The following is a 24,447-nucleotide window of genomic DNA, read 5'->3' on the forward strand; positions in this document are numbered from 1 at the left end:
CATCACCCTGGGGACCATTTTCTGCCCATTGACTTCCATTATAAACGCTATTTTTCAACCCCAAATTATCATCATATGATTTTATTTTTTCTTCTTTTCTTGGATGTCAATGAAGACTCAGGGCCTTGAAGTTTTAATTTTTAAATTGCAAAAAAAATGCAAAAAAAATAATGGCAGGTCAAAATGTATGTTGGTGCCAATCTTTGGTCCATCTAAAGGCCTACTTATAATGACAATCACATATTACTTCAACTGGTTTTTTGTGGAAATATTTAGTTTCGTTTTTTGGTTTTTGGGGCTTATAACACAGGGCGCTCATGTAATAACACTGGGATTTGAAGGGTTAAAACAACGAAAATATAATTAAAACTTTACATGAATATTTCAGGGAGAAGTAGTTTTACAAGGTTGGCTAATTTAAAGTGGAATAAAATATGGATATATGGTCTTTTTATGGCGTGGCTGAGAATGGTCCCTAGGGTGATGGGTGTGAGTTTTTTAAAGGATGGCAGGAGGGTTAAGACACACATGAGAGTCCACACAGGAGAAAAACCATTTGGTTGTAGTTTGTGTGATAAAAAATTCTCACAGAGGATACATTTAAAGACGCACATGAGTGTCCACACTGGCACAAGACCGTTTGTTTGTGATGTTTGTAGCAAAGGATTTTCACAGCTCAGGATTCTGAAGTCACATATGAGCATCCACACAGGAGAAAAGCCATTTTACTGTGAAGTTTGTCCTAAAAGATTTTCAAAAACAGGGGATCTAAGGAGACACATGATTGTTCACACTGTGGAGAAACAATTAAAATCTGCTGATTGTGACAAACAATTCACACAGAGGATACATTTCAAGATGCACATGAGCGTCCACACAGGAGAGAGACCATTTTGTTGTGATACTTGTGGTAAAAGGTTTAATTGTAACAGAAATCTTAAACTACACAAGACCTTTCACACGGGAGAAAAACCATTTGTTTGTGAAATTTGTGGTAAAAGACTTAAGTGTGACAGAAGCCTTAAGATACACATGAGCGTTCACACAGGAGAGAAACCATTTGGTTGTGCTCTTTGTAGTAAAAGTTTTTCTCAGTCAGGTATTTTGAAGAGGCACATCAGAATCCACACAGCAGTGACACCGTTCAGTTGTGACATCTGTGGTAAAAGATTTAACTGTAAGGGGATTCTTAAGTTGCACAAGCGTGTTCATTCATAAGAAAGGCCATTTGTGATGTTTTTGGCAAAAGATTAAAGTCTAACAGCAATCTTAAGAACCACTTAAGAATTCACACAGGAAAGAGACCATTTGGTTGTGACATTTGTGTTATCAGATTTAATGAAGAGGGAAGTCTGAAGAGACACATGAGATGCCGTCATGTAATTGTGGGGAAAGATTTATGAAATTTCATAGTTCCGGTTTCAAAAGAAAATATGTAGATGATCTAAGCTGTGCAATTTTGGCTTTAGTTAAACTAGGAACTCGTCAGTTAAATAAAGTCTGCAGTAAGAGTATGGAGATGTTGCTTTCATGGTGTTAATCTGCTAGAAAGTCTACGCATCAGGTGGAGTGGCATGAAAAGTAACAGAGTCAAAGCAGGGAGGAATTCATTGTGGATCACTCACAGCATTTTGTTCCAGGAGACTGGGCTCTTTGTGAAACCAAAAAAACAGCATTTTTTAACTTAATTAATGTATCACTTTCTTTTAAAAGTCTATTTCAAATCTAGGTTTGGATATGTTTTGATAACAAAATCATTTGGTTAGTTTTAGGCAACAAAACCAGGCCAGGTCAGGGTTAAAAATCGACCCATTCACATAATTCTCTGGTAGAAAACTGTAGGAAGCTGTCACTCATATGCATTCTGACCGCATGGCTCCAGTGATTGTATGGATTGGAACAAATTAGTCTACAGATGCTTAATTTGTTATGTCATCCAAAGGTTTGCTTCTTGGTGATGCTGCATGGTCACTCAGTAAACTGTTCTGGAACATAATCTAACAACCAAGACTGTCTGACCAGCACAGTTTTAATAAGTTTAACAGCCTCTAATGGAATAAAGAAAATATCTTGGTCTATAAACTCTGTTTTGTTACTAGAAACATTCACCCATGCACCATTTTACACAACAGTGGCATTTCCTGCTAATGGCAACATCATCTTTGTGAATTTTAAAATAATATTAAAGTGGAACAGTGGATAGACCTGTTGCCTCACAGGAAAAAGTTTCTGGGTTCAAATCTAGGAAAAAGATGGAAACTTTTTGTTCTACCTGGGCCTGCAGGACCTCTGTCCGAATGCTCCCCACCATGGTCCTACAGCAGGGGTGGGGAACTCCAGGCCTCAGGGACCAATGTCCTGCAGGTTTTAGATGTGTCCTTTATCCAACACAGCTGATTTAAACAGCTAAATGACCTCTTCAACATGTCTTGAAGTTCTGCTCAGGCCTGGTAATGAACTAATCATTTGATTCAGGTGTGTTGACCCAAGGTGATTGTGGTGGAATTAAGGCACGGGGGGACCACAGATCTGTGTTTTGAGCCATCTTTATTTAACATTTGTCACACCACCACAACAACCACCAAGCCCTGAGTCCCCGTGTTTTAACACGGTGGGTGTGATTGCGGGTGCCGTGCAGGTGCGTCCGCACGGCACCGCAGAACACGCCACACCACATACCCCCATCGCCCGATTGAGGCGATGTCTTATTCTATGTGATGGATGCAAAGTAGAGCCAGAATTGCTCAATTAGTGAAAGAAAACATGAATCTTGGCACAAGTGTTATTTTAAGTAGACTGAGCCATGGAGCCACCAGGTTCCTTAGCAACAGTTGCTAGGAAACTTAATTATCGTCACAACCTGATGCATCCTATCTGCTCTATTAAAGGTGGTGCTAGGTTACAGAACATCAAACCTTTATGCAGACATGTATTAAAGGAAAACTCGTCAAAAATAAAAACAGATGTTTGCTTTCCTGCTAAAGAAAAAACAATGAATTCATTTATATCACCATCTCCTTTATTAAAACATGTTTATCTTCAAATTAATATTAGAAACCATTTATACACGAGTTCATAATTGTTTTCATAATGTAACAAATTGAAGTTGTCTATTAGCCAAGTTGCCCTAGCAACCAGATTCGTGAAATTGCATAATGTGCAGTGCTGCCGCCTTCCTGATTTCTTACTTTTTTGCATATTTGTTACACTTAGATGTTTCAGATTATTAAGCAACTTTTAATACTAGACCTAGATAACAATTGTAAATACAAAATGCATTTTTTTTTAAATTATGATTTTATTTATTAAGGAAAAAAGCTATCCAAACCTGACCCTATGTGAAAAGGTAATTGGCTCCTTAACCTGATAACTGATTGTGCCACCACTGGCAGCAACGGTGCAGGGTTTTCCATCATGATCTGTTTAAGATCACACCAGAGCGTATGTGATTTAAGTCCAGACTTTATCTAGAATTTCGGGTTCCTTTTGGTCAGCAGTGGTTTTCTCCTTGGAGCTGCCCCATGAATGCCATTTTGCCCAGTCTCTTTCTTTTTCTTGAATCATTAACTGAGGGCAGTAATGAGTAGTAGTTAGGGTCTGGGGATCAGCAGTGAAAAAAAACTATTCTATTCTATTATAATCTATTTTATTTTATTCTTTAAACAATCAGGAAGATGGCAAATACTTTGACACAGCACTGTATAGTGAAACCTGCACACTTAAGTTGTCCTCTTGTCAATAACAGGTACCATAGTGAAAGAAAATTTGAAACCAATATTTAACAGTATAAATGGGTAACACATTTGCAAAAGCAAATCACTGCTTTGGTTAGGATTGTCTACACAGTACAGTTTTGTAGCCTGCATCAGTTGAACGTAGTATATATCATGATTTACTGTACACTTTTGAGGCTTTATTTAAATATTTTTTTGGCTAATTTACAATCACAGATGTTCCTGATGTGCATGTGTTTGGGAGAAAGCTGGAGTAGCTGAAGGAGACTCCAGGGACAGGAAGAACGTGTAAACTTCTGCTAGGATCTCAACAGGAATCTTGTTGCTGTGAGGCAACACTGCCAGTCCACCTCTGAGCCATCCCATTAACAACTGTTACTTGCTATCAAGATGATAAAGTACACAGGTCACCTACTCAACCCTGTGGTTCGAACCAGTACACTGAAATCAAAAGAATTCATTTGATTAATACAATTTGAATTCATGCATCCCATGTCCTGTTTGCAAAGAAAAACATACTGCTTAGTAATCGTTACTATGCAATAACCAGAAACTCCTGAAATTGTCTATGATGATGATACGGTGAATGCGTGGTTACATATTTTTTGCAGTTGGTTTGACTAAAGTTGAGACTGGAGTGAGATAAACTTGTTTGTGTATGTTTTTCTTTCTTTTGTGGGTTTCTTTTCAGGAGGTGACACAAACATAGTCTGTTATATCGTATTGTCCAAAGCTTTATTCAGCATTTTTTCTGTTTCTTTTTTACTATGTGCACAATGATGCTTTGCTTGTCCCTTTGAGTAACATTGTTGGTTATCAACAAAATAAAATACAAAAGAAAAAGGAATACAGTATTGGAAAGTAACCAAGTAAATTTAATTAAGTATTATATTTAAGTTCACTTTTTATGTTTTCTTTTTTGGCCGTTTCCTTTAGGATCTTTAGGGTTTCCATGGTCGATCATCTACCTGTCGCACCAACTCTCTGCATGTCCTCCTTCACCACATCCATGAATCTTATTTGAGGTCTTCCTCTTTTCCTCCTGCCTGGCAGCTCCATCTTTAACATCCTTTCTTTACTATCCCTCCTCTGTGCATGCTCAAACCATCTCAGACTCACCTCTCTATTTTTGTCTCAGTCGGGTTTTTATGTGCTTGATGTTATGTATTTCCATGTTAAAATACTGCAGCTAACATTTAGTACAAACGTTTAGTTGCTAGTTTAGATTTAAAAGATATGAATGAACAAATTTAAATAGTACCATATTTTTTTATATGTGAAACTATCCAGCAGTATCTAAAATAATCCAGTGCATCACCAAATACAGTAGGAGTGTGGGCTTTAATGAGTCATCGTGACTTGGCAGTTTAATATGATTCTAATACTGACTATTTTTATACTTCCACCGTCATAATGCTGGTCATCTTCTATGATGACATAGCACGGGCGTAGGAACAGTCTGTTGTCTGGACTGTGTTGCAGGAGGGAAGAAAATAAAAGCGGGACTTGCTGTCATGTAGTTGGCCTTCTTGCTGCGGGATCGATGCTGCAGATAGATGCAGGAAAATCCTCGTGATTGATTAACACGGAGCAAAGTTTTGGAGCGTCACAAACACAAACCTGGAGAGGCATCCGCCGGAAGCGGCTCACCCAGGTGGGCGTCAGTGAAGACGGACCGAGGTCAGAGTGACGCTGAAGCTGTCCGGGTCTGCTGCACAGGTAATTTATTCTGTCTGTGTGTGGATGCAGTTTGTTCTTTGGTAGCTGCTCATGTGCACGAGCGAAAAGCTGCAGCAGGCAGCACATGTGCTCAGAGACATAACGTAAGGAGGAGACGTGGCACTCGGGAAATCCTGAGGAGAAGTCTGTGGGCGTGGTCGATTAAGCCAAATAATAATAGTAATAATAATGTCCTACCAATTTTATTAATCGTTCCCTTCGACCTCAGTGAAAAACGTTATGCAGTCCGGGTGTGAAAGAGAAGTCAGATATTAGTGTGAGGGCGGAAGTGGCTCTGCTGAGGTGAAGCTGCAGAAAGAAGCAGCCCAACATGTCTGCAATATGTTGTTTAATGCATGCATTATCACCTCGTTACCAGTTTTATAAATAATAAATAGAAACATACATAAAGTGAAATTTATTACCCTGTAATGTCCTGCTGAAGAGATGATCCAGTTTTCCGCCTTCACTGAGATTTTCTGTGAGTCCGTTCTGTGCTGTTGCATTTTGGCGACATCTTATATTTAATACTGAGGTTAAGTGTCACAGCTAATCAAATAGTGCTGAGTGGATGACGGGTTTAATTCTGGCATGTTAAACCAATCGTATTGTTGTGTTTGATTGTACTGAGTACTCTGCATATTAGTTTAACCAACTCTAACATACTGTAACTTTCACGTACTAAGACAGACTGGTGAATAGCTGCATTCACAGATATATGTTATGTAACAGTGCTTATTAATGTATAAAGTAAGGCATCTTTCTGTTATGGAGAAACTAAAGAAAGAACGAAACATGAATGCCGCTCTGTGTGCTCACTGCTGAGAAATCGCTGACCTCTGAAAGTCGACATACCTGACACAGACCTTAGAAACTCAGGTTTGAGTGTTTCCTTATTGATAGAGTGGGTGAGTTGACTCTGACTGATTCCAACATGCTGGCAATCTGCCTGCTTTCATGAATTTCATGACAGTTAATTGAAACCTTTCAACAATCTTTGTGAGAGTCATCGCAGTCAGCAAGAATCAGAGCTGGACAGGTTTGGCTTCCAGCAGGCGACGGTAAATACTTACAGTCATTCTCAGATGGCAAAAATGTGTGCAGTGGCAAAAAAAAACAACCCTTTTTTAAAATAATTTTGAGATACAGATATTTGTGTAATTAATTGTGTAATTACAGTTTCAAATCGTTATAGCTGCAATTTATGCACTGAGGACCTGTTTGAATACACAGTGTGCATGTGTGTTTCAGTGTTTCCTGCAGATGTTGCAGTCTGAGGAAGAAGTTCCCTGGAGCATGAGTCTGGACCTCGGCAATATTAAGGAGGAACAGGAGGATCTGCTCAATGACTCGGACGAAGCTGACTACATCAGGTTCTCAGTCACTGATGTTGCTGTGAAGAGTGAAGATGATGAAGACGGACCCCAGTTCTCACAGAGTAATCAGAGCCCAGCTGAAGAGAAAAACGAGGGAGAGCCTCCAGGCTTGTCTTCTTCTTCTGCTGCTTCACAGCTTGCAGGTATCAGGAATTTGGCTCATTTGATCTTGCAAACATTATTTTTGCAGTAAAAAAAATTTAAATAAAATTCCGCTCCCACGTCTGTTGGAGGTCTTTATCCTTCAAGCTCGGGTTCTCTACCAGAGGCCTGGGAGCTTGAGGGTCCTGCGCATAATCTTTGCTGCTGGAGATCTCGGATGTTGTTCCTGGGATTTAAAAAAGAGTCAGTAAGATTTAAAAATTCCTTTGCCATTTGCTTGTCAGGGCAGCACACGCGAATATTGAAGTCCCCAACAATAAGGACATGATCATATTTTGGCATAATTTCAGCCAACAGATCAGAAAAGTCATTTAAGAAGTCCTTATTGTATTTGAGGGGTCTGTAAACCACAGCACAGAGCACTGTGTGAGAGCGCCCTAGCTCAAACACACTCAGTTCAAAGCTACTAGGTGATGTTGAAAAGGACAGTGGTTTACATTTATACTGCTTCTTAAAAACAACCGCTAAACGCTGTTCCTGTGCTGCCATCATTAGTGTCTCTGTGCTGTCTTTCAGTCCAACTTTGCCCAGCCACTGGTAGAATTTCTGGATGTTAGCCACTTCCTCTATCTGCTGGTGGTACATACCGTGTAGGGACCTGTCCTTCCGTGATGGTGCCTCCTCTTCCTCCTCTTTCTTGGGTTTTTGCTGTTTGAGGTGTTGTGGCCATCTTCTCGCCACCTTATGTACTTGTCTCATCCTGGACTTGTCTCATCCTGGACTGTGGTACTGACACTGACCAGTCCCCGGCCTCCTTTCTTCCGCTTAGCGTACTGTCTCTAGGTATTGTACTTGGGGTGAAACCCTCCATGCATGCACAGTCTCATGTCTTTTGAGATCACCTAGTTGTGAAAATCTTTTATGACACACCCTACAACCAAAAGCTTTCTCGTATTGATGTAAATATCTTCATGATTAACTCTTTGAACAGTAGTTCTGATAAGACTTGTATTAGCTCTTTATATGTTTTCAATCATTTCATTTGATCTGTCTCCTGGTCAAATCCCACCCATACATGAATATGAAAAGATATCTGTTCTGAGCTTAATAGTCCTTTTTTTCAATTGTATTTATTTTTTGTTACTCAATTGAAAGGCTAATATTTGAAGTCTGCGGATATCTTCAGATCAAATGTTATAATCTAAATATCTTACACATTTTATGGAAATGTATAACTTGATCTACATAGTCTTTCATTTTTTTAAAGCCCTTGTCAGTGTTTTGATGACGCAATAAAGGTGAGATGAACATAATTACACAATTATTAATTTTACTCAGTTTCCAAGAAAAGTTGCAAAAAATATTTATATTGCTCTAAATATTAATAAGCGGTCCAAGAAAATGTGTCAGTACACAGTCACAGCTGTGCTTGTGTCTTTATTGCTCCCTGCAGATGTCCAGCAGATCTTGGTGATTAAAGAAGAGGTTCCTTGGAGCTCATGCCATGATGACCTCCTCCACATTAAGGAGGAACAGGAGGAAATCCTACTTGGTTGTGAGGGAGAACAGCTTAATAGGCCAGAAGAGGATAACATCACCAGGTTCCCATTAACTGCTGTTTCCATAAAGAGTGAAGATGATGAAGAAAAACCCAAGTTCTTCCAGGCAGAGCCTCCAACCAGCAGCTCAGCTAAGCAGATAAAAACAGAAACTGATGCAGAAGACTGTGAAGCAGCAGAAACAGCCTGGAACGCAGATCTGAACACTCATATACACTCGAGGGCTGATGGAAAGGCTTCAGACTCTTATGAAACTGAAGTCAGTATTGATGATGACGATGATGAAGACGACGATGATCACTGGCAGGAACATTGGTCGGATTCTGAACTTGAAACAGAAGACAGTGACAGTGGCTGGAAGGAGAGCGGTACTGATGAGTCAGGAGTAAAAAGTGATATGAGAAGGGAGTCAGCAGAAGGGTCTACCAGCTGTTTGGTTAGTAAGAAATGGGTGAAGCAAAATGCAGAGTCACACATGACAGTCCTCACAGGAGAGAAACCGTTTGGCTGCAATGTTTGTAAAAAAAAATTTAGAGATCTCTACAACTTTAATAGACACATGAGAGGCCACACAGGAGAGAAACCGTTTAGCTGTGATGTTTGTGAAAAAAAATTTAGAGATCAGTATTATCTTAAGACACACATGAGAATCCACACTGGAGAGAAGCTTTTCACGTGCAGTGTTTGTGACAAAAGATTCACACAGAGTTTAAATTTCAAGACGCATATGAGAATTCACACGGGAGAGAAACCATTTAGTTGTGAGTCTTGTGGGAAACGGTTTAACCAAGAGGGAAATCTGAAGATGCACAAAAGACTCCACACAGGAGAGAAACCATTTGGTTGTGATTTTTGTGGCAAAAGATTTCACCAAGAGGGAAATCTGAAGATGCACAAAGCACTCCACACGGGGGAGAAACCGTTTGGTTGTGGAGTGTGTCATAAAAGATTTTCACAACTAGGTGATCTCAAAAGACATGAGACTGTGCATTCAGTGGACAAACCATTTAACTGTAGTATTTGTGATATAAATTTTACCCAGAAAAAGTATTTCGAGAGACACATGAATGTCCATTCAGGGGAGAGACCTTTTGGTTGTGATGTTTGTGGTAAAAGATTTAACACTAGGCGAAATCTTGAGATGCACACCAGAGTCCATACAGGAGAGAAACCGTTTGGTTGCGATGTTTGTAGTAAAAGATTTTCACAGATGGGAATTTTAAGGAGGCACATGAAAGTTCACATGGCAGAGAGACCATTTGGTTGTGACATTTGCAATAGAAGATTTAACAATAAGAGGAATTATGAGACACACATGAAAGTCCACACAGGAGACAAACCATTTGTTTGTGAAGTTTGTGGCAATCAGTTTGCACAGCTAGGAATACTGAAGAGACACATGCTAATTCACGCAGGAAAGAAACCATTTGGTTGTGACGTTTGTAAGAAAAGATATTTACGAGTAGAGGATCTAACAAGACACCAGAGTATCCACACATAAGAACATTCAGTTGTTCTTAATATGGTGAAAGATTAAAATGTAAAAAACATTTCAAGACATACCTGAGGGAAATCGTTTTGTTGTGATCATGTTAAATACCACCCTCTGGTTGTGATGAAAGATTAATGAAAATTTGTTGGGGAGTTTTTTAATTGGAAATTTTTACTATGACCAAATCTGTGTTTACTGTATGACAGTTACATATGTTAAATATGCAACATTGTTCAAAGCAAAGCTATAGTGGGAACTGATCTGGAAATACATATAGTATTTATTTTCAGTGTTAACTTTAGAGACTTAATGACCAGAGCCTTTATTAAATCATACTAGAAACCTCTAGCTATAGGTTAACATGAATACACTAAGAGTGTACTCACACTGGGTGATCAGCTAACTTCAATGTGCTCGAGCTGAGATGTTCAGAACAACTGAAATGTGCTTGGACCTGTAGCAAAGCACAGTGTGAGCTCACCGTAAGGCTGTTAGTTCTCAGCATTAATAATGGCAAAGAAGCTCTATTAACATTAAATTTAATGTCGAATCAGTGACTAACATAACAATGTCAAATTGGCCTCGCCTGATTTCACCATGTCCAGATGTCCAGATAAATGTTCGCTTTGTTGGAAACTTTCTGCCTGGTTTGCTTAGAAAAAATAGCAAATATGACTTTGATTTATGCAGCTGTCACTTTAAAAGCAACAGGACATGTTTGGAAACACCGTTCATGAAAATAAAAGCTCTGTATGGGGGTTGAGGAGCAGAGCAGAGCACAATGAAGAGCTTTTTTTTCAGTTGTGATTTTAAGCATACGACTTTAAACAAAATGTGATGCAAAGTGACTGCTGACTGTCTAAGAAATGTAGAAAAGTGATATAAAATATGAAATACAGAAAGTTAATTGCATGCAGTTGAAGGCAAACATTTGCATTCATAAAATGTACTCTGATATTAATCAAGTCACAGCTATATAAACACATCTAATTAATATAAGACACAAACACTCCTGTAGCAGAAGAACACAAGATGATCACTGATGTATAATGTTTACACATATAAATTGCTGATATGTGATCGTCTTCTTTGTTCTATGTGTAGCAGTCATCTGACTTGTGTATGCACACAGGAGCTGTGAAACATGCTCTCCCTGTGTGCGCTTCTAGGGAGAAGGAGGAGATTCTTCTGTGGTTTGCTTGAGTAAATCGCTAAAGTTTTGTTTGATGATGAATTGCAGACATTGTGCTTTAAACGCTGAGGGTTTCTCTTACTTTGGCCTTTGTTATCAGGCCTTCACAGACCTTGTTCGGTTTCTATCTGATCCCGTTTCAAAGGTTCATTAAATAATATAAAAAATACTTTGGAGACTCAAAGTCTTTTATTTGGTTTCAGCTTTCCACCTCAACATTTATTATTTCTCCACACTGAAAACACAGAGAAGTCAATCAGAGACCAGGTTAGAAAATGTAAGTGAACCACTGCAGCAGTGACTTCTAGAAAAGCCTCTTGTAGACAGACGTTCCAGATTTTCAGAGAAACATAGAAGATCATTTGAAAAAGCTGCAAACCAGCAATTTCAAAAGCAGTCTGGATTTTAATTTAAAATTTTGGAGTGTCTAAAAGGAACACCTCATGCCTTTTAGAGAAAAACATTTACCACTCTGCTGTTCATAAAATCTGCATGATTAGAATAGGTTTTACTTTGTTACATATCTATTTAGTTTTTTTTAAATCTCATTTTTCTTTTGCTTTTTTTGCTTAAGTTTGACTTGTTTGTTTCTTGCTGAAATCTGATGACAGTATGAGAACTTCAGGTCATAGAGGTAGATAGACAAATGTAGGATGGCAGTGCTGTTGGATTTTTACAGTAAAAGAGAGGCAGCAGAATCTATGACACTGTTCTTTGTCCGTTTCCTTTCCTTGGATGAAACCAACTACATAAATAAATAAATAAAATATTATATTATATTACCTGTGTATAGTACTCGTTCATGGTGCTGCTTTTTTTTTTTAATTTGGACTTTTGAAAGCCACTTCAGTGTCAATACCATTTTCATCAAAGATGCACTCAGGTCTGGGGACTTCAATTCTGTTTGTTTTACACAGCACCAAATCACAAGAACAGTCACCTCAAGGCGCTTTATATTGTAACGTAGACCCTACAATAAGACATACAGAGAAAAGCCAACATTCATATGACCCCTATGAGAAAGCAGTTTGTCGACAGTGGGAAGGAAAAACTCCCTTTTAACAGGAAGAAACCTCCGGCAGAACCAGGCTCAGGGAGGGGGCATCTGATGCTACCAGTTGGGATGAGAGAAGGAAAACAGGATAAAGACATACTGTGGAAGAGAGACAGAGATTAATAACAAGTGTGATTTAATGCAGAGAGGTCTATTAACACATAGTGAGTGAGAAAGATGACTGTAGAAGAAATATTGCAGCATAACTAAGGTAGGATTCAGGGTCAAGCAAGGCAAAAAGGAAAGTTTGAATCCTAATCTTAAAAGTAGAGATAGGGTCCGTCTCCTGAATCCAAACTGGAAGCTGGTTCCACAGAAGAGGGGCCTGAAAACTGAAGGCTCTGCCTCCCATTCTACTTTTAAATACTCTAGGAACAACAAGTAGGCCTGCAGAGCGAGAGCGAAGTGCTCTAGTGGGGTGATATGGTACTACAAGGTCATTAAGATAAGATGGGGCCTGATTATTTAAGACCTTGTATGTGAGGAGCAGGATTTTGAATTCAATTCTGGATTTAACAGGGAGCCAATAATGGGGAGGCAATATAGGAGAAATATGCTCTCTCTTTCTCGTCCCTGTCAGGACTCTGGCTGCAGCATTTTGGATTTACTGAAGGCTTTTAAGGGAGTTTTTAGGACATCCTGATAATAATGATTTACAGCAGTCCAGCCTAGAAATTATAAATGCATGAGCTAGTTATTCACTCTAATACAGGATATTTCTAATTTTAGAGACATTGCGCAAATGGAAGAAAGCAGATTTTATTGTAAACATAAATGGGGGGCTAGCAAAAAAGCTTGGGAACCACTGATCTCTAAGTGTTTCGTTCACTAGCAAACTGACCGGCCACTTTGTTAGGTTCACCTGTTCTGCTGCTCATTAAAGCAAATATTTAATTAACCAGTCATAAAGCAGCAACTCACTGCATTTAGGCATGTAGACATGGTCAAAATGACCCGCTGCAGATGAACCTGAGCAACAGAATAAAGAAAAGCAGTTTAAGGGATCTTGAAGGTGATTGTTTGGCTTCTTAGTAACAGCTGGGAGTCAAATGTCACCTACCTGAGTGTTGTTACTGAGCATGTCCATCACCTCATGACCACAGGGTTCCTATCTTCTGATGGCTGCTCCCGACATGACATACACCATGTCACAAGGTTTGAAAAACTCTGACTGGTGAACATGATATTGAGCACTGCACTCAAAATTATAAAAATGTTTCCATCAAGTTTGCCCAACCCAGTACTAACAAGGTGTACCTAATGAAGTGGCCTATATAGGGAGACATACGTGTTGTTCTTTTCTTTTCTTTTCTTTCTTAAAAAAATATGAATATTATTTTCAGTATTTGACCACATTGAAGCATAATGCATAAAAACTGTTCAAAATTATAAGAAAATTATCAAAGAAAGTCGAAGAAAAAAAGAGCAGGCATTGATTTTTTTATTTTCTATTTACTATATTTAAATACATTTTAGGATTTCTGGGGAAAATATCTGATTGACTAATAACAACAGGAATATTTTTGTCAGCTGAATGCATTACTGTTCAGTAAATTACTGCGGGTGATGACGGGGGTAGGAACCGTCTACTCGGTGCACTGTGTTTCGGAGGGGAACAAAACAAAGGTCGGACAGACTAGCCGTGTGTTGTGTTTCGCTTGTAGAGGGATTTCTCCTCATTTCCGTGTCACGTATCTTGTGTTTTAGAGGTTTGAGAAGTTACAATCAGAGGAAAGGAGGATCGTAAAGTAAAGGAGCGAAAACACGGAGATCAGAAATGAAACTCGCCCGGGAGGACCCCGCGGAAGACGGGCGGGCTGATGCTGCCTGTTTCCTCCTCCTGTACAGGTAAATGACCCTTCCTGCGAATATCTGACAGCAAACAGGCGTCCCGATTTTACCTGTATGGACCGGTGTTGTGCCTAAAAATGATCGTCTGTAAAAAGATGATTTCTGGTATATCCTTTATTTATCCAGTTAAAAAAAGTCTCATTGACATTAAAATGTCAAAAAACGTCATCTGACCAAGAGGACAGCAGAAATGACAACAAATATAACAATAGTTCTGTAAACATATTTCAAGTTGACAAAAAAGTACCGGATTGGTTATAATGTAAGTACAATAACCCCGAGTTATAAAGATACTTGAAAATCAGTTTTTTTTGTTTTGTTTTTTAACATATAACCGCTTTTAAACCATATTCATCGAAGTCTATTTACCAATATACGTGAAGATGTTACACTTAAAGAAAGCATACTGTTAAGAGATTTTTCTACATTATACAATATAACCAAATCTCTATAATACAATATAATCAAGTGTGCCTTATATTCTGTGTGTTCATATATTTTCACATAACCAAGCTTATTGTTAAAGAGAACATAATGCATTCCTTACCTTAGTGTGTGATGTCAGATAAGCATGATATACTTCTGCATTGTTATTTTCAGTGTATGTGTGTGTGTCTTCTGAGAGACATTCACCCGTGCGCACGTTTCTAATACTCTCAGAGTCGGTCTACAGTGTCTCATTTCTCTTACTTGTGTTTGAACTAATGTCTACCTCTGACACATACAGAAACTTTGGAAATCAGTTTTTGCCATTCGATCACTTTTTGGCACAAAAAGTAATTGTAATTTTTTGGAATTTATCCTCGTTATTTGTTCTTAAGGGACTCCAAACACAGTTGGTGTGTTTTATGACTAACACATGATCTGGACCCAGGCTTAAACTCGGTCCTGTGTTTGAGCCGAAACAAAGTCTTAGAGGATATTAGGGCAGTTCAGGGCGTTTTATTTCACTCTGTCCTTTTGCACAGATAACTGGCTGTTTATTGAAGAGTGAAAATTAAAGGTTTAATCACAGAAATGCTGCCATTGCATTCATATGCACCATATGAATGCAAATCACAAGCCAGTAACCTCACACTTTATATACGGGGAGGCTCTAGCTCAAGTGGCAGAGCAGGTCAGCCACTAATCAGAAGGTCGGTGGTTTGATCCCAGGCTGCCTCCTGGCTGCCAAATATCCTTGGGCAAGATGCTAACCCCACGTTTGCCTACTGGTGGTGGTCAGAGGGCCCGGTGGCGCCAGTGTCTGCCTCTGTCAGTGCGCCCCAGGGCAGCTGTGGCTACAATGTAGCTGCCATCACCAGTGTGTGAATGGGTGAATGACTGAATGTAGTGTGAAGCGCTTTGGGGTCCTTAGGGACTAGTAAAGCGCTATACAAATGCAGGCCATTTACCATACGCAGAAACACTAGAAATTAACTTTACAAAGTGCTTTGGGTGAGAATGAGAATTACAGACGTAATTTAAAGGAGATTATTGATTCTGTGAGCCTTATCTGCTCAGCAGGTTCTTTCAAAGTCGAGGTCACCTTTAGATTTTGGACCCGATAGGAGGGCTGGCCCTGAGGATCTGAGGCTGCATGCTGGGTCATCTGGCATCAATGTTTTGTGCTAAATGTGAAAATGATAAGCAAGTTACACAAAAGTCCTGCTGAAAATCTTTCTATTTATTCTTATTGCTCATTAGTATTTGAAAACTCTGCAGAGAGCATCTCCAAAAGTTGATTCTGTTCATCTGGACGTAGCGTTTTGTTTGAGAAACGTTTCGTCACTCATCCAAGTGACTTCTTCAGTCTCAGCTGAACTGATTTTAGTTCATGAGCTGCACACAGACAGATTTGATCTCACGTGTAAAAAGTACCTGATTTATGATGTTTAAGACTTGTAAAGGTATCCATTATTAGACTAGTGACAAACATCTCTGCACGAATTATTCAGTTTCATTAACTTCATGCCATTCAGCATGAGAATGGTTCTGTTTCTACCATTTTCCACTCAACTTAAGAAACTTGTGAACTGTCCTATTTCAAAACATTTTTCACATTGGGTTCTTTTCAAAAGATTAAAAAAGGGAACGTAAACACATTGTAGGCAACTTTAAAGTGAAACTATTTCTTTTGAGGTTTCACAGAAAAATAAAAATGAATGAGCTTGTCTGTGTTTTATTGCATGTATTTAATAAATCTTACTTGACACTTTTAACACTTAAAAGCAAACAGCTGTTTGTTTTTGCACATAAAATATTTCCATATATACAGGATTGGCACTTAAAAAAAATCGTGTAATTTTTTTTACGATCACTGTTTCTTGTCCAAGTGACAATTTATCTACATGTACACATAGGTTTCTTAGTGGTTATATTAAGATAAGATAAGATAAGATAAGATAAGATAACCTTTATTAGTCCCACACGTGGGAAATTTGTTTTGTCACAGCAGGAAGTGGACAGTGCAAAAGTTATGAGGCAAAAATTAGAATACAATAAGAATAAATACAGTACACAACTGTACAGAATAGAATAAAATAAAATACTATATACAGTAGAATAAAATAAAATAAATATACAATAAGATAAAAATAGAATACAAATACAAATACTATATACAACTGAGTAAAAATACAACGATGACAGAAAGGATTATTGCACTAAGTATTATTGCATAAGTAATTGCATTGAGTAACCGACTTATTATTGAGATTTGTGCAATCATAATTTCAGCCAGCTGTGAGGGGCTCTGCAGTGGGGATGCCTCGAATAAAGAGCCTTCATCCTGATGACCACACACGCTTCAGGTCTGAGTCGGCAAAAGTCAGGAGAGATCTGGGTGAGTGACACCATAATAACATGACTGATTAACACTTAGTTAAGTGTTAATTAAGCATTATTAAAGAGTGAAGTGATAATTAATAATGTATACTTGTCACTAATCATTTTATACAGTAGATTTGTTTATTCTTTTTTTGAAAAGCTTTTCATTATTCATCAGAATTTTTTGAGTTGTTAAAACTCTTATTTTAAATGTAAATCACAAAGTGAGACTGCCTGATTACTACTAAAACTTATCAATGGCCTGATAATATCAGCTGATATTAGCTATTTGCCAGCCAATCAGACTGACAATGGCTGATAAATCAAATGATCCTTGAAAGTTGAACAAGTAAAGAAGAGACAGGAGGAACACAGTTCAAACACTTTATAAGTGTTGCTGTTGCACAGACAGTCCACCAGAGGGCAGTCTGCATTTTTTTAAAATTAATTAATTAATTATTTTTTAATCTTTGTACAGCACTTTGTCCAACATTTTATTGTTATTAAATGTGCTATATAAATAAAGTAAAGTAAAAGCATCTTCCCTGTTTGCAATGCACATGTTTGGAACACCAAAAACACAGCAACCAGCTGATCTGAACAGAGTAGATGAATAACTACGCATAATAAGTGTTAGGAAAAGCTGTTTTGATATCATGTGTCTGAAGAAAATAAAACATCTGATTTTTTTTTTAAGTTGCCAAATATTTGTATTGGTGTTATAAATACTCCATCGGCCGAGCTCTAACCAGCACAGTGTCGGTGTCTGTTTTATGGATATCAAAGTCATTCCCCAATGTCCTCCAAAATCACAAATCAATTTCAAATTACATTAAAAAAAAATACTAAAGAAATTACAAATTTGGTATGGCTCTTTGCAACTACGCAAAGTGACAGTTGAGCATAATGTACAGATGTGTTTTAATGCTTCCTGCAGATGTTCAGCAGATGTTGCAGATTGAAAATGAAGTTCCCAGCATCCCTAATCTGGACCAGCAGGACTCAGACCTCCTTCACATAAAGAAGTAACAGGAGGAGCTCTTGATGACTCAGGAGGCAGAGCAGCTAAATGGGTTAGGGGACACTGAAATTACCAAGGTCCCAATCACTGCTGTGATGAGTGAGGGTGATGAAGAGAAACCTCTGTTCTCACAACTTCATCAGGGACCAGCTGAAGCCAGCATAGAGGCAGAGCCTCGAAACAGCAGCTCAGCCAAACAGATAAAAACAGAAACTGTTGGAGGACCAGAATCAACCAGGTACCCAGATGTTTACAGTCATCTACATCCAAGTACTGATGGAAAGCCTTTAGACTCTTATAAGACTGAAGTTTGCATTGATGATGGTTGGCAGGAGGCTTTGTCCAATTCTGGACCTGAAGACAGTGACACTGTAGATTCACAGATGACAGAAAACACAGAAGAGAAACCATTCAGCTGTGATTTCTGTGGACAGAAATTTAAGAGAGACTCAAATCTTAAGACGCACATTAGAGTTCACACAGGAGAGAAACCATTTAGTTGTAAGATTTGTGAACGAAGTTTTAGAAATCAGTATAATCTAAACCGACACATGAGAGTCCACACAGGAGAGCAACCGTTTGGCTGTGATGTTTGTAATAAACGATTTTCCCATCCAGGGTCTCTGAAGAGACACCAGAATGTGCACACAGGAGAGAAACCGTTCAGCTGTAGCATTTGCAATAAGAAATTTAGACAGAGGATTCATTTCAAGAGACATATGAGAGTCCATACAGGAGAGAAACCATTTGGTTGTGATGTTTGTTGTAAGAGATTTAACTGTAAGAGAAATCTGAAGACACACATGAGAGTCCACACAGGAGAGAGACCGTTCGGCTGTGATGTTTGTAAAAAAAGCTTTTCACAGCCAGGAATTTTAAAGAGACACATGAGCGTCCACACAGGAAATAAGAGTCTTCAGCCAGATCAAACCAGAGATCTCCGATTGGCTGGTGCCATATCTGCATGGCCCACATCACAGCTGGTTCAGACACAAGACACAAGAGATCTAGGTAAGTGACATACATCAGTCTGTCTATAATATACAACAAATATTTAATATGTGCTTGTGGGGATAGGTTAATTGATTAATCTAAATTGTCACTAGGTGTGAATGTGCGAGTGAATGTGAGTGTGAATGGTTGTCTGTCCCTATGTGTTAGCCCTGTGACAGACTGGCGACCTGTCCAGGGTGTACCCCGCCTCTCGCCCTATGACAGCTGGGATAGGCTCCAGCGCCCCCCGCGACCCTGAAAAGGATAAGCGGAAGCGAATGGATGGATGGATGGATATTTAATATGTAACAATGCCAATTGTTTTCAGTGGAAAACACTTGGTTTTCTGTGTTGTTGTTTTTTTTTTTCATTTTAAAATTTGTATTAGATTCCAAAATCATTTGTGTAATATTAAAAACTTTAATAGGATTTGTGTCATATGTTTCCATAATTGTGTGTGTGTTTCAGCTACAGCGGCAAGACCTGGACATCTTGCAGATGTCCAGGTCTTGCAGGTTGAAGGAGAGGTTTCCTGCAGCCCTAGTCATGACCAACAGGATCCAGACATCCTCTGTATTAAAGAGGAACAGGAGGAACTGCTGGATGGGCAGGAAGAGGCTGACATCACCAAGGTCCTAATCACAGCTGTTCCTGTGAAAACTGAAGACGATGAAGAGAAGTCACAGTCCTCAGAACTTCATCAGAGATTATCTGAAAACAACACAGAGGGAGAGCCTCCAACCAGTAGCTCAGCAAAACAGATAAAAACAGAAACTGATAACTGTGGATTACCAGAAGCAGACAAGAACCTGGATTTAAATATTAATTTACAACCAAAAACTGATGGAATTGTTTTAGAATCCTATGAGACCGATGTCAGTATTGATGGTGACGAATGGCAGGTGCCTTTGTCAGATTGTGGATGTGGGACTGAAAACAATGAGAAGGGTTTAAAGAAGAAGAAATCACTTGAGTCAGTAGTAAAAGGTAATGTGGACCGTAAAACCGCCAAAAAGAAATTTACCTGCTCTGAGTGTGATAAACAGTTTGTTTACAAGCAGTCTCTTCAGAGGCATGTGGCACGCCGTTCAGCAAAAAAGGCTTCGAACTGTTTGGTTAATAGTGCGTGTTTTAGAGGAAAGCAAAAAACTGCATCACAGGCCAGAAATCAAAGAGAAGCGAACCCACTGAACTGTGATCTCTGTGGACAAAAATGTACCAGTAAAAGAAATCTGAAGGCACACATGAGAATCCACACCGGAGAAAAACCATTTAGTTGTAACGTTTGCGGAAAAAGCTTTCGACATCAGTATACCATCGATAGACACATGCGAATCCATACAGGAGAGAAACCCTTTGGTTGCAGTGATTGTAGTAAACGGTTTGCACAGCTCGGCGATCTTAACCGGCACAAGGCCGTCCACACTGGTTTGAAACCTTTCAGCTGTATTGTCTGTGGTAAAAAATTTAGGCAAAGGAACCATTTTAAGAGACACATGAGAGTCCACACCGGAGAAAAACCGTTCATTTGTGATGTTTGCGGCAAAAGCTTTAATTGTAATAGAAATCTTAGGACGCACATCAGAATCCACACAGGAGAGAAACCATATAGCTGTGACGTTTGTGGTAAACGATTTTTAGAGCAAGCTATTTTAAAGAGACATGCAAGCATCCACACAGGAGAGAGGCCGTTTGTTTGTGATAAGTGTAATAAAACATTTAAGTGTAAGAGAAATCTTACAGCACACATGAGAGTCCACACAGGAGAGAAACCATTCGGTTGTAATGTTTGCAGTAAAAGGTTTACACAATCTGGGATTTTGAAGAGGCACATGAGCGTCCACACTGGAGAAAAGAGCGTTCGCCTGGTGGAAGCCACCGCCGTGGGTTCAAAGTCCCCAAAACTGGTACCAGCCACGTCTGAAATGGTGCAGATGAAAAGAAGTGTAGGTAAGTGACACACATTTGTGTAAACAATTTTTACTGTACATCAAGTATATTAAATCACTTTGTAATAGCACTGTCTCCAGTATGTTTGGGTGTCATATGGATTTTTTCCAATATTAGCTCTAACTGGAGATGAGAATTGAGGAACCGTTCCAAAATTCTTACATTTCACGAATTTTTAAACTTTTGCATATTGCAGTCAGGCTTCTGAGAGAACTGCATAACATTTGCACTGCCAAGACCTGCTACATGGACATGATGCCACTGGTTGACAAAGTGCTTTAAAAAACGCTTTTACTCATGTCGTGGAGCATAGGTGGCCACTGAGTAAATTCTGAATTTTGAGGTCACATTTAAATTGTAATTGTAAATATTTATTCCTTGATATACATACTAAAATATGAAACATGCAAATACCATCATATTAAATTGTGTTAGATGTGGGAAGCTAGATTTCTTAGGGAAAAAAAGAAATGTATTTCATGTCCAGTACTGTGCAGAAGTCAATTTCTTTATACTTTGCTAGAAAAATTGAACATGTGTGCAGGGGCTTATTGAAATATCTGCGAACATACATGAAAATATGAGACAAAACCAGAGTTTGAACAATTCTTACAGGCTTGAAAGTCAGTACTTGGCGTGACCATCTTTATTCTTTAACACAGCTTGAACTCTCTGAGGCAGCTTTCTGTAATTTCTTTAAGTAGTCTTCAGGAATAGTTCTTCAGGCAAAGAACAGTCAAAGCTTCTTTGCATGTTTCTGGCTTTTGCTCTGTTCTGCCGGGATGATCCCACAGCGCTCCAGTGGTGTTGAGGTCTGGGTAATGGCTGTAATGCAGCTCCAAACCATAAACAGAAGCTTCACCGTGTTTTACAGATGGCTCTAGACTCTCACCATTGTACCTCTCTCCTGACCGCCTCTGTATTTTCTGCTGATGATTTGATCAAATTCGAATTCCCTCCATCAGACCTGTTGCCACTAATTTTCAGTCCAGTTCTTGTGTAAATGTTGATACCTCAGCCTCTCCCTGTTTCCCTTCATTAACAATAGCTTCTTGACAGGTTCCCTTCCACAGAGATCATTTCTCATGAGGCTTAATAGAACAGTAGATGGATGTGCTGAAGGGTGTGTCAGCTATTATTTTCTGAAAGACTGGGCCTAAGCAGCATTCTGAAAAACATTTTGACCCAACCAGTTGCGGCAGATGGCCGCCCCTCCCTGAGCCTGGTTCTGCCAGAAGTTTCTTCCTGTTAAAAGGGAGTTTTTCCTTCCCACTGATGGTAAGTTCTTGCTCATAGGAGGTTGTCTGATTGTTGGCATTTTCTCTGTCATTGCCGGGTCTTTACCTTACAGTATGATGTGCCTTAAGGTGACTGTTTGACACTATATAAATAATATAATATAAACTGAATAGAAGTGTACATTAAAATATGCATATTGAAACTTGTTTTCACAGGGTGATAAAATCAGAATTGAATTATGATTTTACCAGTTATTTCCAAACTTCTTGAATTAGTCAATATTTGGTTGTTGTTTGGTTGTTTTTCCTGCAGATGTCGGGCACACAGAAGAGACTCCCTGTATCCAAGAGGACCAGGATCCAGAGCCCCTCCATGTAAAGGAGGAGCAGAAGGAACTTCTGGCTGGTTGCGAAGACAAGAAGTTATATTTGATGGAGGAGGTTAAAATCACCATGTACCCATTTACTGCCGTTCCTGTTACGAGTGAAGATGAGGAGGAGGAGAAATCCAAGTTCTCACAGCTTCATCAAGACAATATTGACACAAAGCCTCCACCCAGTGTCCCAGCTGAACAGAAAACAGATGGGGAGGACTGTGGGGGACCAGAACCAGGCAAAAACACAGATCTCAAAAGTCATTTACAGCCACATAATGCTGGAACTGTCAGTATTGATGATAAATATGAAGATGATGATGATGTTGGTGACTGGCAGGAACCATTGTCAGATTCTGAACCTGAAACCGAAGAAAATGGTTAGCAGGAGATCAGGGCTCCTGAGTCTGGGATGTAACACTGCCCAAAAAAATCCTTTTCCTGCTTTCGAGTTTGCTCAACTCAAGATGACAAGTCATGTAGGTGAAAGGGCTTCAAGCTGTTTGGTTTATGTGGATGAGAGTTTAACCAAAATACAAATTTTAAAGCACACCAAGAACCAAAAGCACTCAAATGGTAGTGCTTGCAGTAAAAGATTTGCACAAGAGGAGATTCAGTGTGCTATAGAAAGTCATTAATGTCAGTAATGATGAATTTTTATGTTAGCACATAACTTGCATCTAAATTATTTTTCTTTTTTTTCATCTTAAGTTGTTATTGTGTCCAAATTTGCTTTCATCATGAGTTCGAAAACACTCTCACACTTACCACTAGAGCCACCAAATGGGGTTTATTTTGATCCTTTGGTATTTTAAAAATGGTGTAGGCATGGTGAAGCAGGTACCAGTTCAATCTGCCTCCTCCCCACTATGGTTCTAGTGTTAATCACATCATATAATTTCATGACATTATTTGGAACTAGTCTTAAATATGCAATATTACACTAATTCTGCCGAGGGAACCAGTTTGGAAATGCTTAAGTATAATCTTCTTTCAGTGGTTTTCAGAAAACTGACCACCTGTCGTTATTGGAAGTTCTGGAAGCAGATCGTCTTTCTGTCATTGAAAATTAAATGAAGAAGAAAAGACTCAGTTTAATTTTTAGCTACATGATTGTCTTTTAAATTGCAACTTTTGGAGGAAGTTTGAATGTTCACAAAATAATAAAATGTTCTCAACTGTTCGTATTTGTCCTGATCAGTTATGAACTTGGACCATTAAACCAGTTCTGGTCTGACAGTGTTACAGGTTTACTTACTGCTACAGTTGATGTTTTAGTTGCCAGTGTCTGTTTCTTCATGAGGTGCGTTAGGACCTTTGCTCACCTGCCTCAACCTGAGACCAAAGTTAGAGAACTAATGTTTCCTCAAGGTCAAAGGTTAATTATATCATACTGTGAAGGACATGGATGTAACTGAAGCATATTTCATAATTAGAACATATTTTTTCCACAGTACAAAACATAAATATATATTTTTAAAAGATTGTCACTTGTCTCCCATGATATATGTTTCAGATGATGAAGCATAAAGGATGGTCCAGTTTATAAAGATAAAGGAGGTAATAAAGGAAGCACTACTCTTTAGTATTTAGAGAATTTCACCCTGTTTTGATGACTGCTGTGCAGACAAAGATTACTTCACTTGCTTAGGAATTTTCCTAAGGAAAATTCAGTCATCCATCCACAATGCCGTTTGATTAGCAAAGATAAAAACTTTTCATTATGAAAGTGAATTCGGTAAAGGTCACATTTGATGAGATGTACACTCAATATAATCTGAGTTTCATGGGTGGAGTCATACATTGCTTTTTTAAAAATTTTTACTGGCTTCAAGATTAAACTGCAATAAAAATGTCAAATTATGTTTTATTTGTACAATAATAAATAAAACTATTCATATTAGCTCCAGGTGCAATATTTAAATATTATACACTTGAAGGGACCATCGGTCATAACCCAACAAATTAAATGTTTGTGATTCTG

The 24,447-nt window shown here is 38.7% G+C and overlaps 2 protein-coding genes across 4 annotated transcripts; both read left to right on the forward strand.

Annotated features, from left to right (window-relative positions):
- The first annotated feature begins 5,182 nt into the window (after positions 1 to 5,182).
- On the forward strand, positions 5,183 to 11,343 carry LOC309712381 (uncharacterized protein). The gene is made up of 3 exons (XM_082543108.1): positions 5,183 to 5,453; positions 6,705 to 6,972; positions 8,385 to 11,343. Exons 2-3 carry the CDS (start codon positions 6,717 to 6,719, stop codon positions 9,989 to 9,991), a joined length of 1,863 nt encoding a protein of 620 aa, XP_082399234.1. The 5' UTR covers positions 5,183 to 5,453; positions 6,705 to 6,716; the 3' UTR covers positions 9,992 to 11,343.
- Positions 11,344 to 13,844: 2,501 nt separating this feature from the next.
- On the forward strand, positions 13,845 to 23,754 carry LOC309712888 (uncharacterized protein). 3 transcript variants are annotated; one of them, XR_014278443.1, is made up of 6 exons: positions 13,845 to 14,076; positions 16,798 to 16,903; positions 17,825 to 18,919; positions 19,370 to 20,851; positions 21,911 to 22,129; positions 22,403 to 22,441. XR_014278443.1 is itself a non-coding variant. In XM_082544055.1 (6 exons), exons 3-5 carry the CDS (start codon positions 17,932 to 17,934, stop codon positions 22,101 to 22,103), a joined length of 2,529 nt encoding a protein of 842 aa, XP_082400181.1. In that variant the 5' UTR covers positions 13,845 to 14,076; positions 16,798 to 16,903; positions 17,825 to 17,931; the 3' UTR covers positions 22,104 to 22,129; positions 22,403 to 22,493. The 3 variants fall into 3 exon arrangements, 2 of the variants coding, with proteins under 2 accessions (XP_082400181.1, XP_082400180.1); XM_082544055.1 differs by having other exon boundaries at positions 22,045 to 22,129; positions 22,403 to 22,493; XM_082544054.1 differs by lacking the exon at positions 21,911 to 22,129 and having other exon boundaries at positions 22,403 to 23,754.
- Positions 23,755 to 24,447: the final 693 nt, after the last annotated feature.

This window comes from Aulonocara stuartgranti (assembly GCF_965226115.1).
Source record: "Aulonocara stuartgranti genome assembly, chromosome: 8".
Taxonomy (NCBI): Eukaryota; Metazoa; Chordata; class Actinopteri; order Cichliformes; family Cichlidae; genus Aulonocara; species Aulonocara stuartgranti.

Bases quoted from the DNA above. Each gene is read 5' to 3' on its own strand.
- LOC309712381 (XM_082543108.1), top strand. From the start codon at position 6,717: ATGTTGCAGTCTGAGGAAGAAGTTCCCTGGAGCATGAGTCTGGACCTC. The intron at 6,973-8,384 runs GTATCAGGAATT...TGCTCCCTGCAG, and splicing joins TGCTGCTTCACAGCTTGCAG to ATGTCCAGCAGATCTTGGTG.
- LOC309712888 (XM_082544054.1), top strand. From the start codon at position 17,932: ATGACTCAGGAGGCAGAGCAGCTAAATGGGTTAGGGGACACTGAAATT. The intron at 18,920-19,369 runs GTAAGTGACATA...TGTGTGTTTCAG, and splicing joins ACAAGACACAAGAGATCTAG to CTACAGCGGCAAGACCTGGA. The intron at 20,852-22,402 runs GTAAGTGACACA...TTTTTCCTGCAG, and splicing joins GCAGATGAAAAGAAGTGTAG to ATGTCGGGCACACAGAAGAG.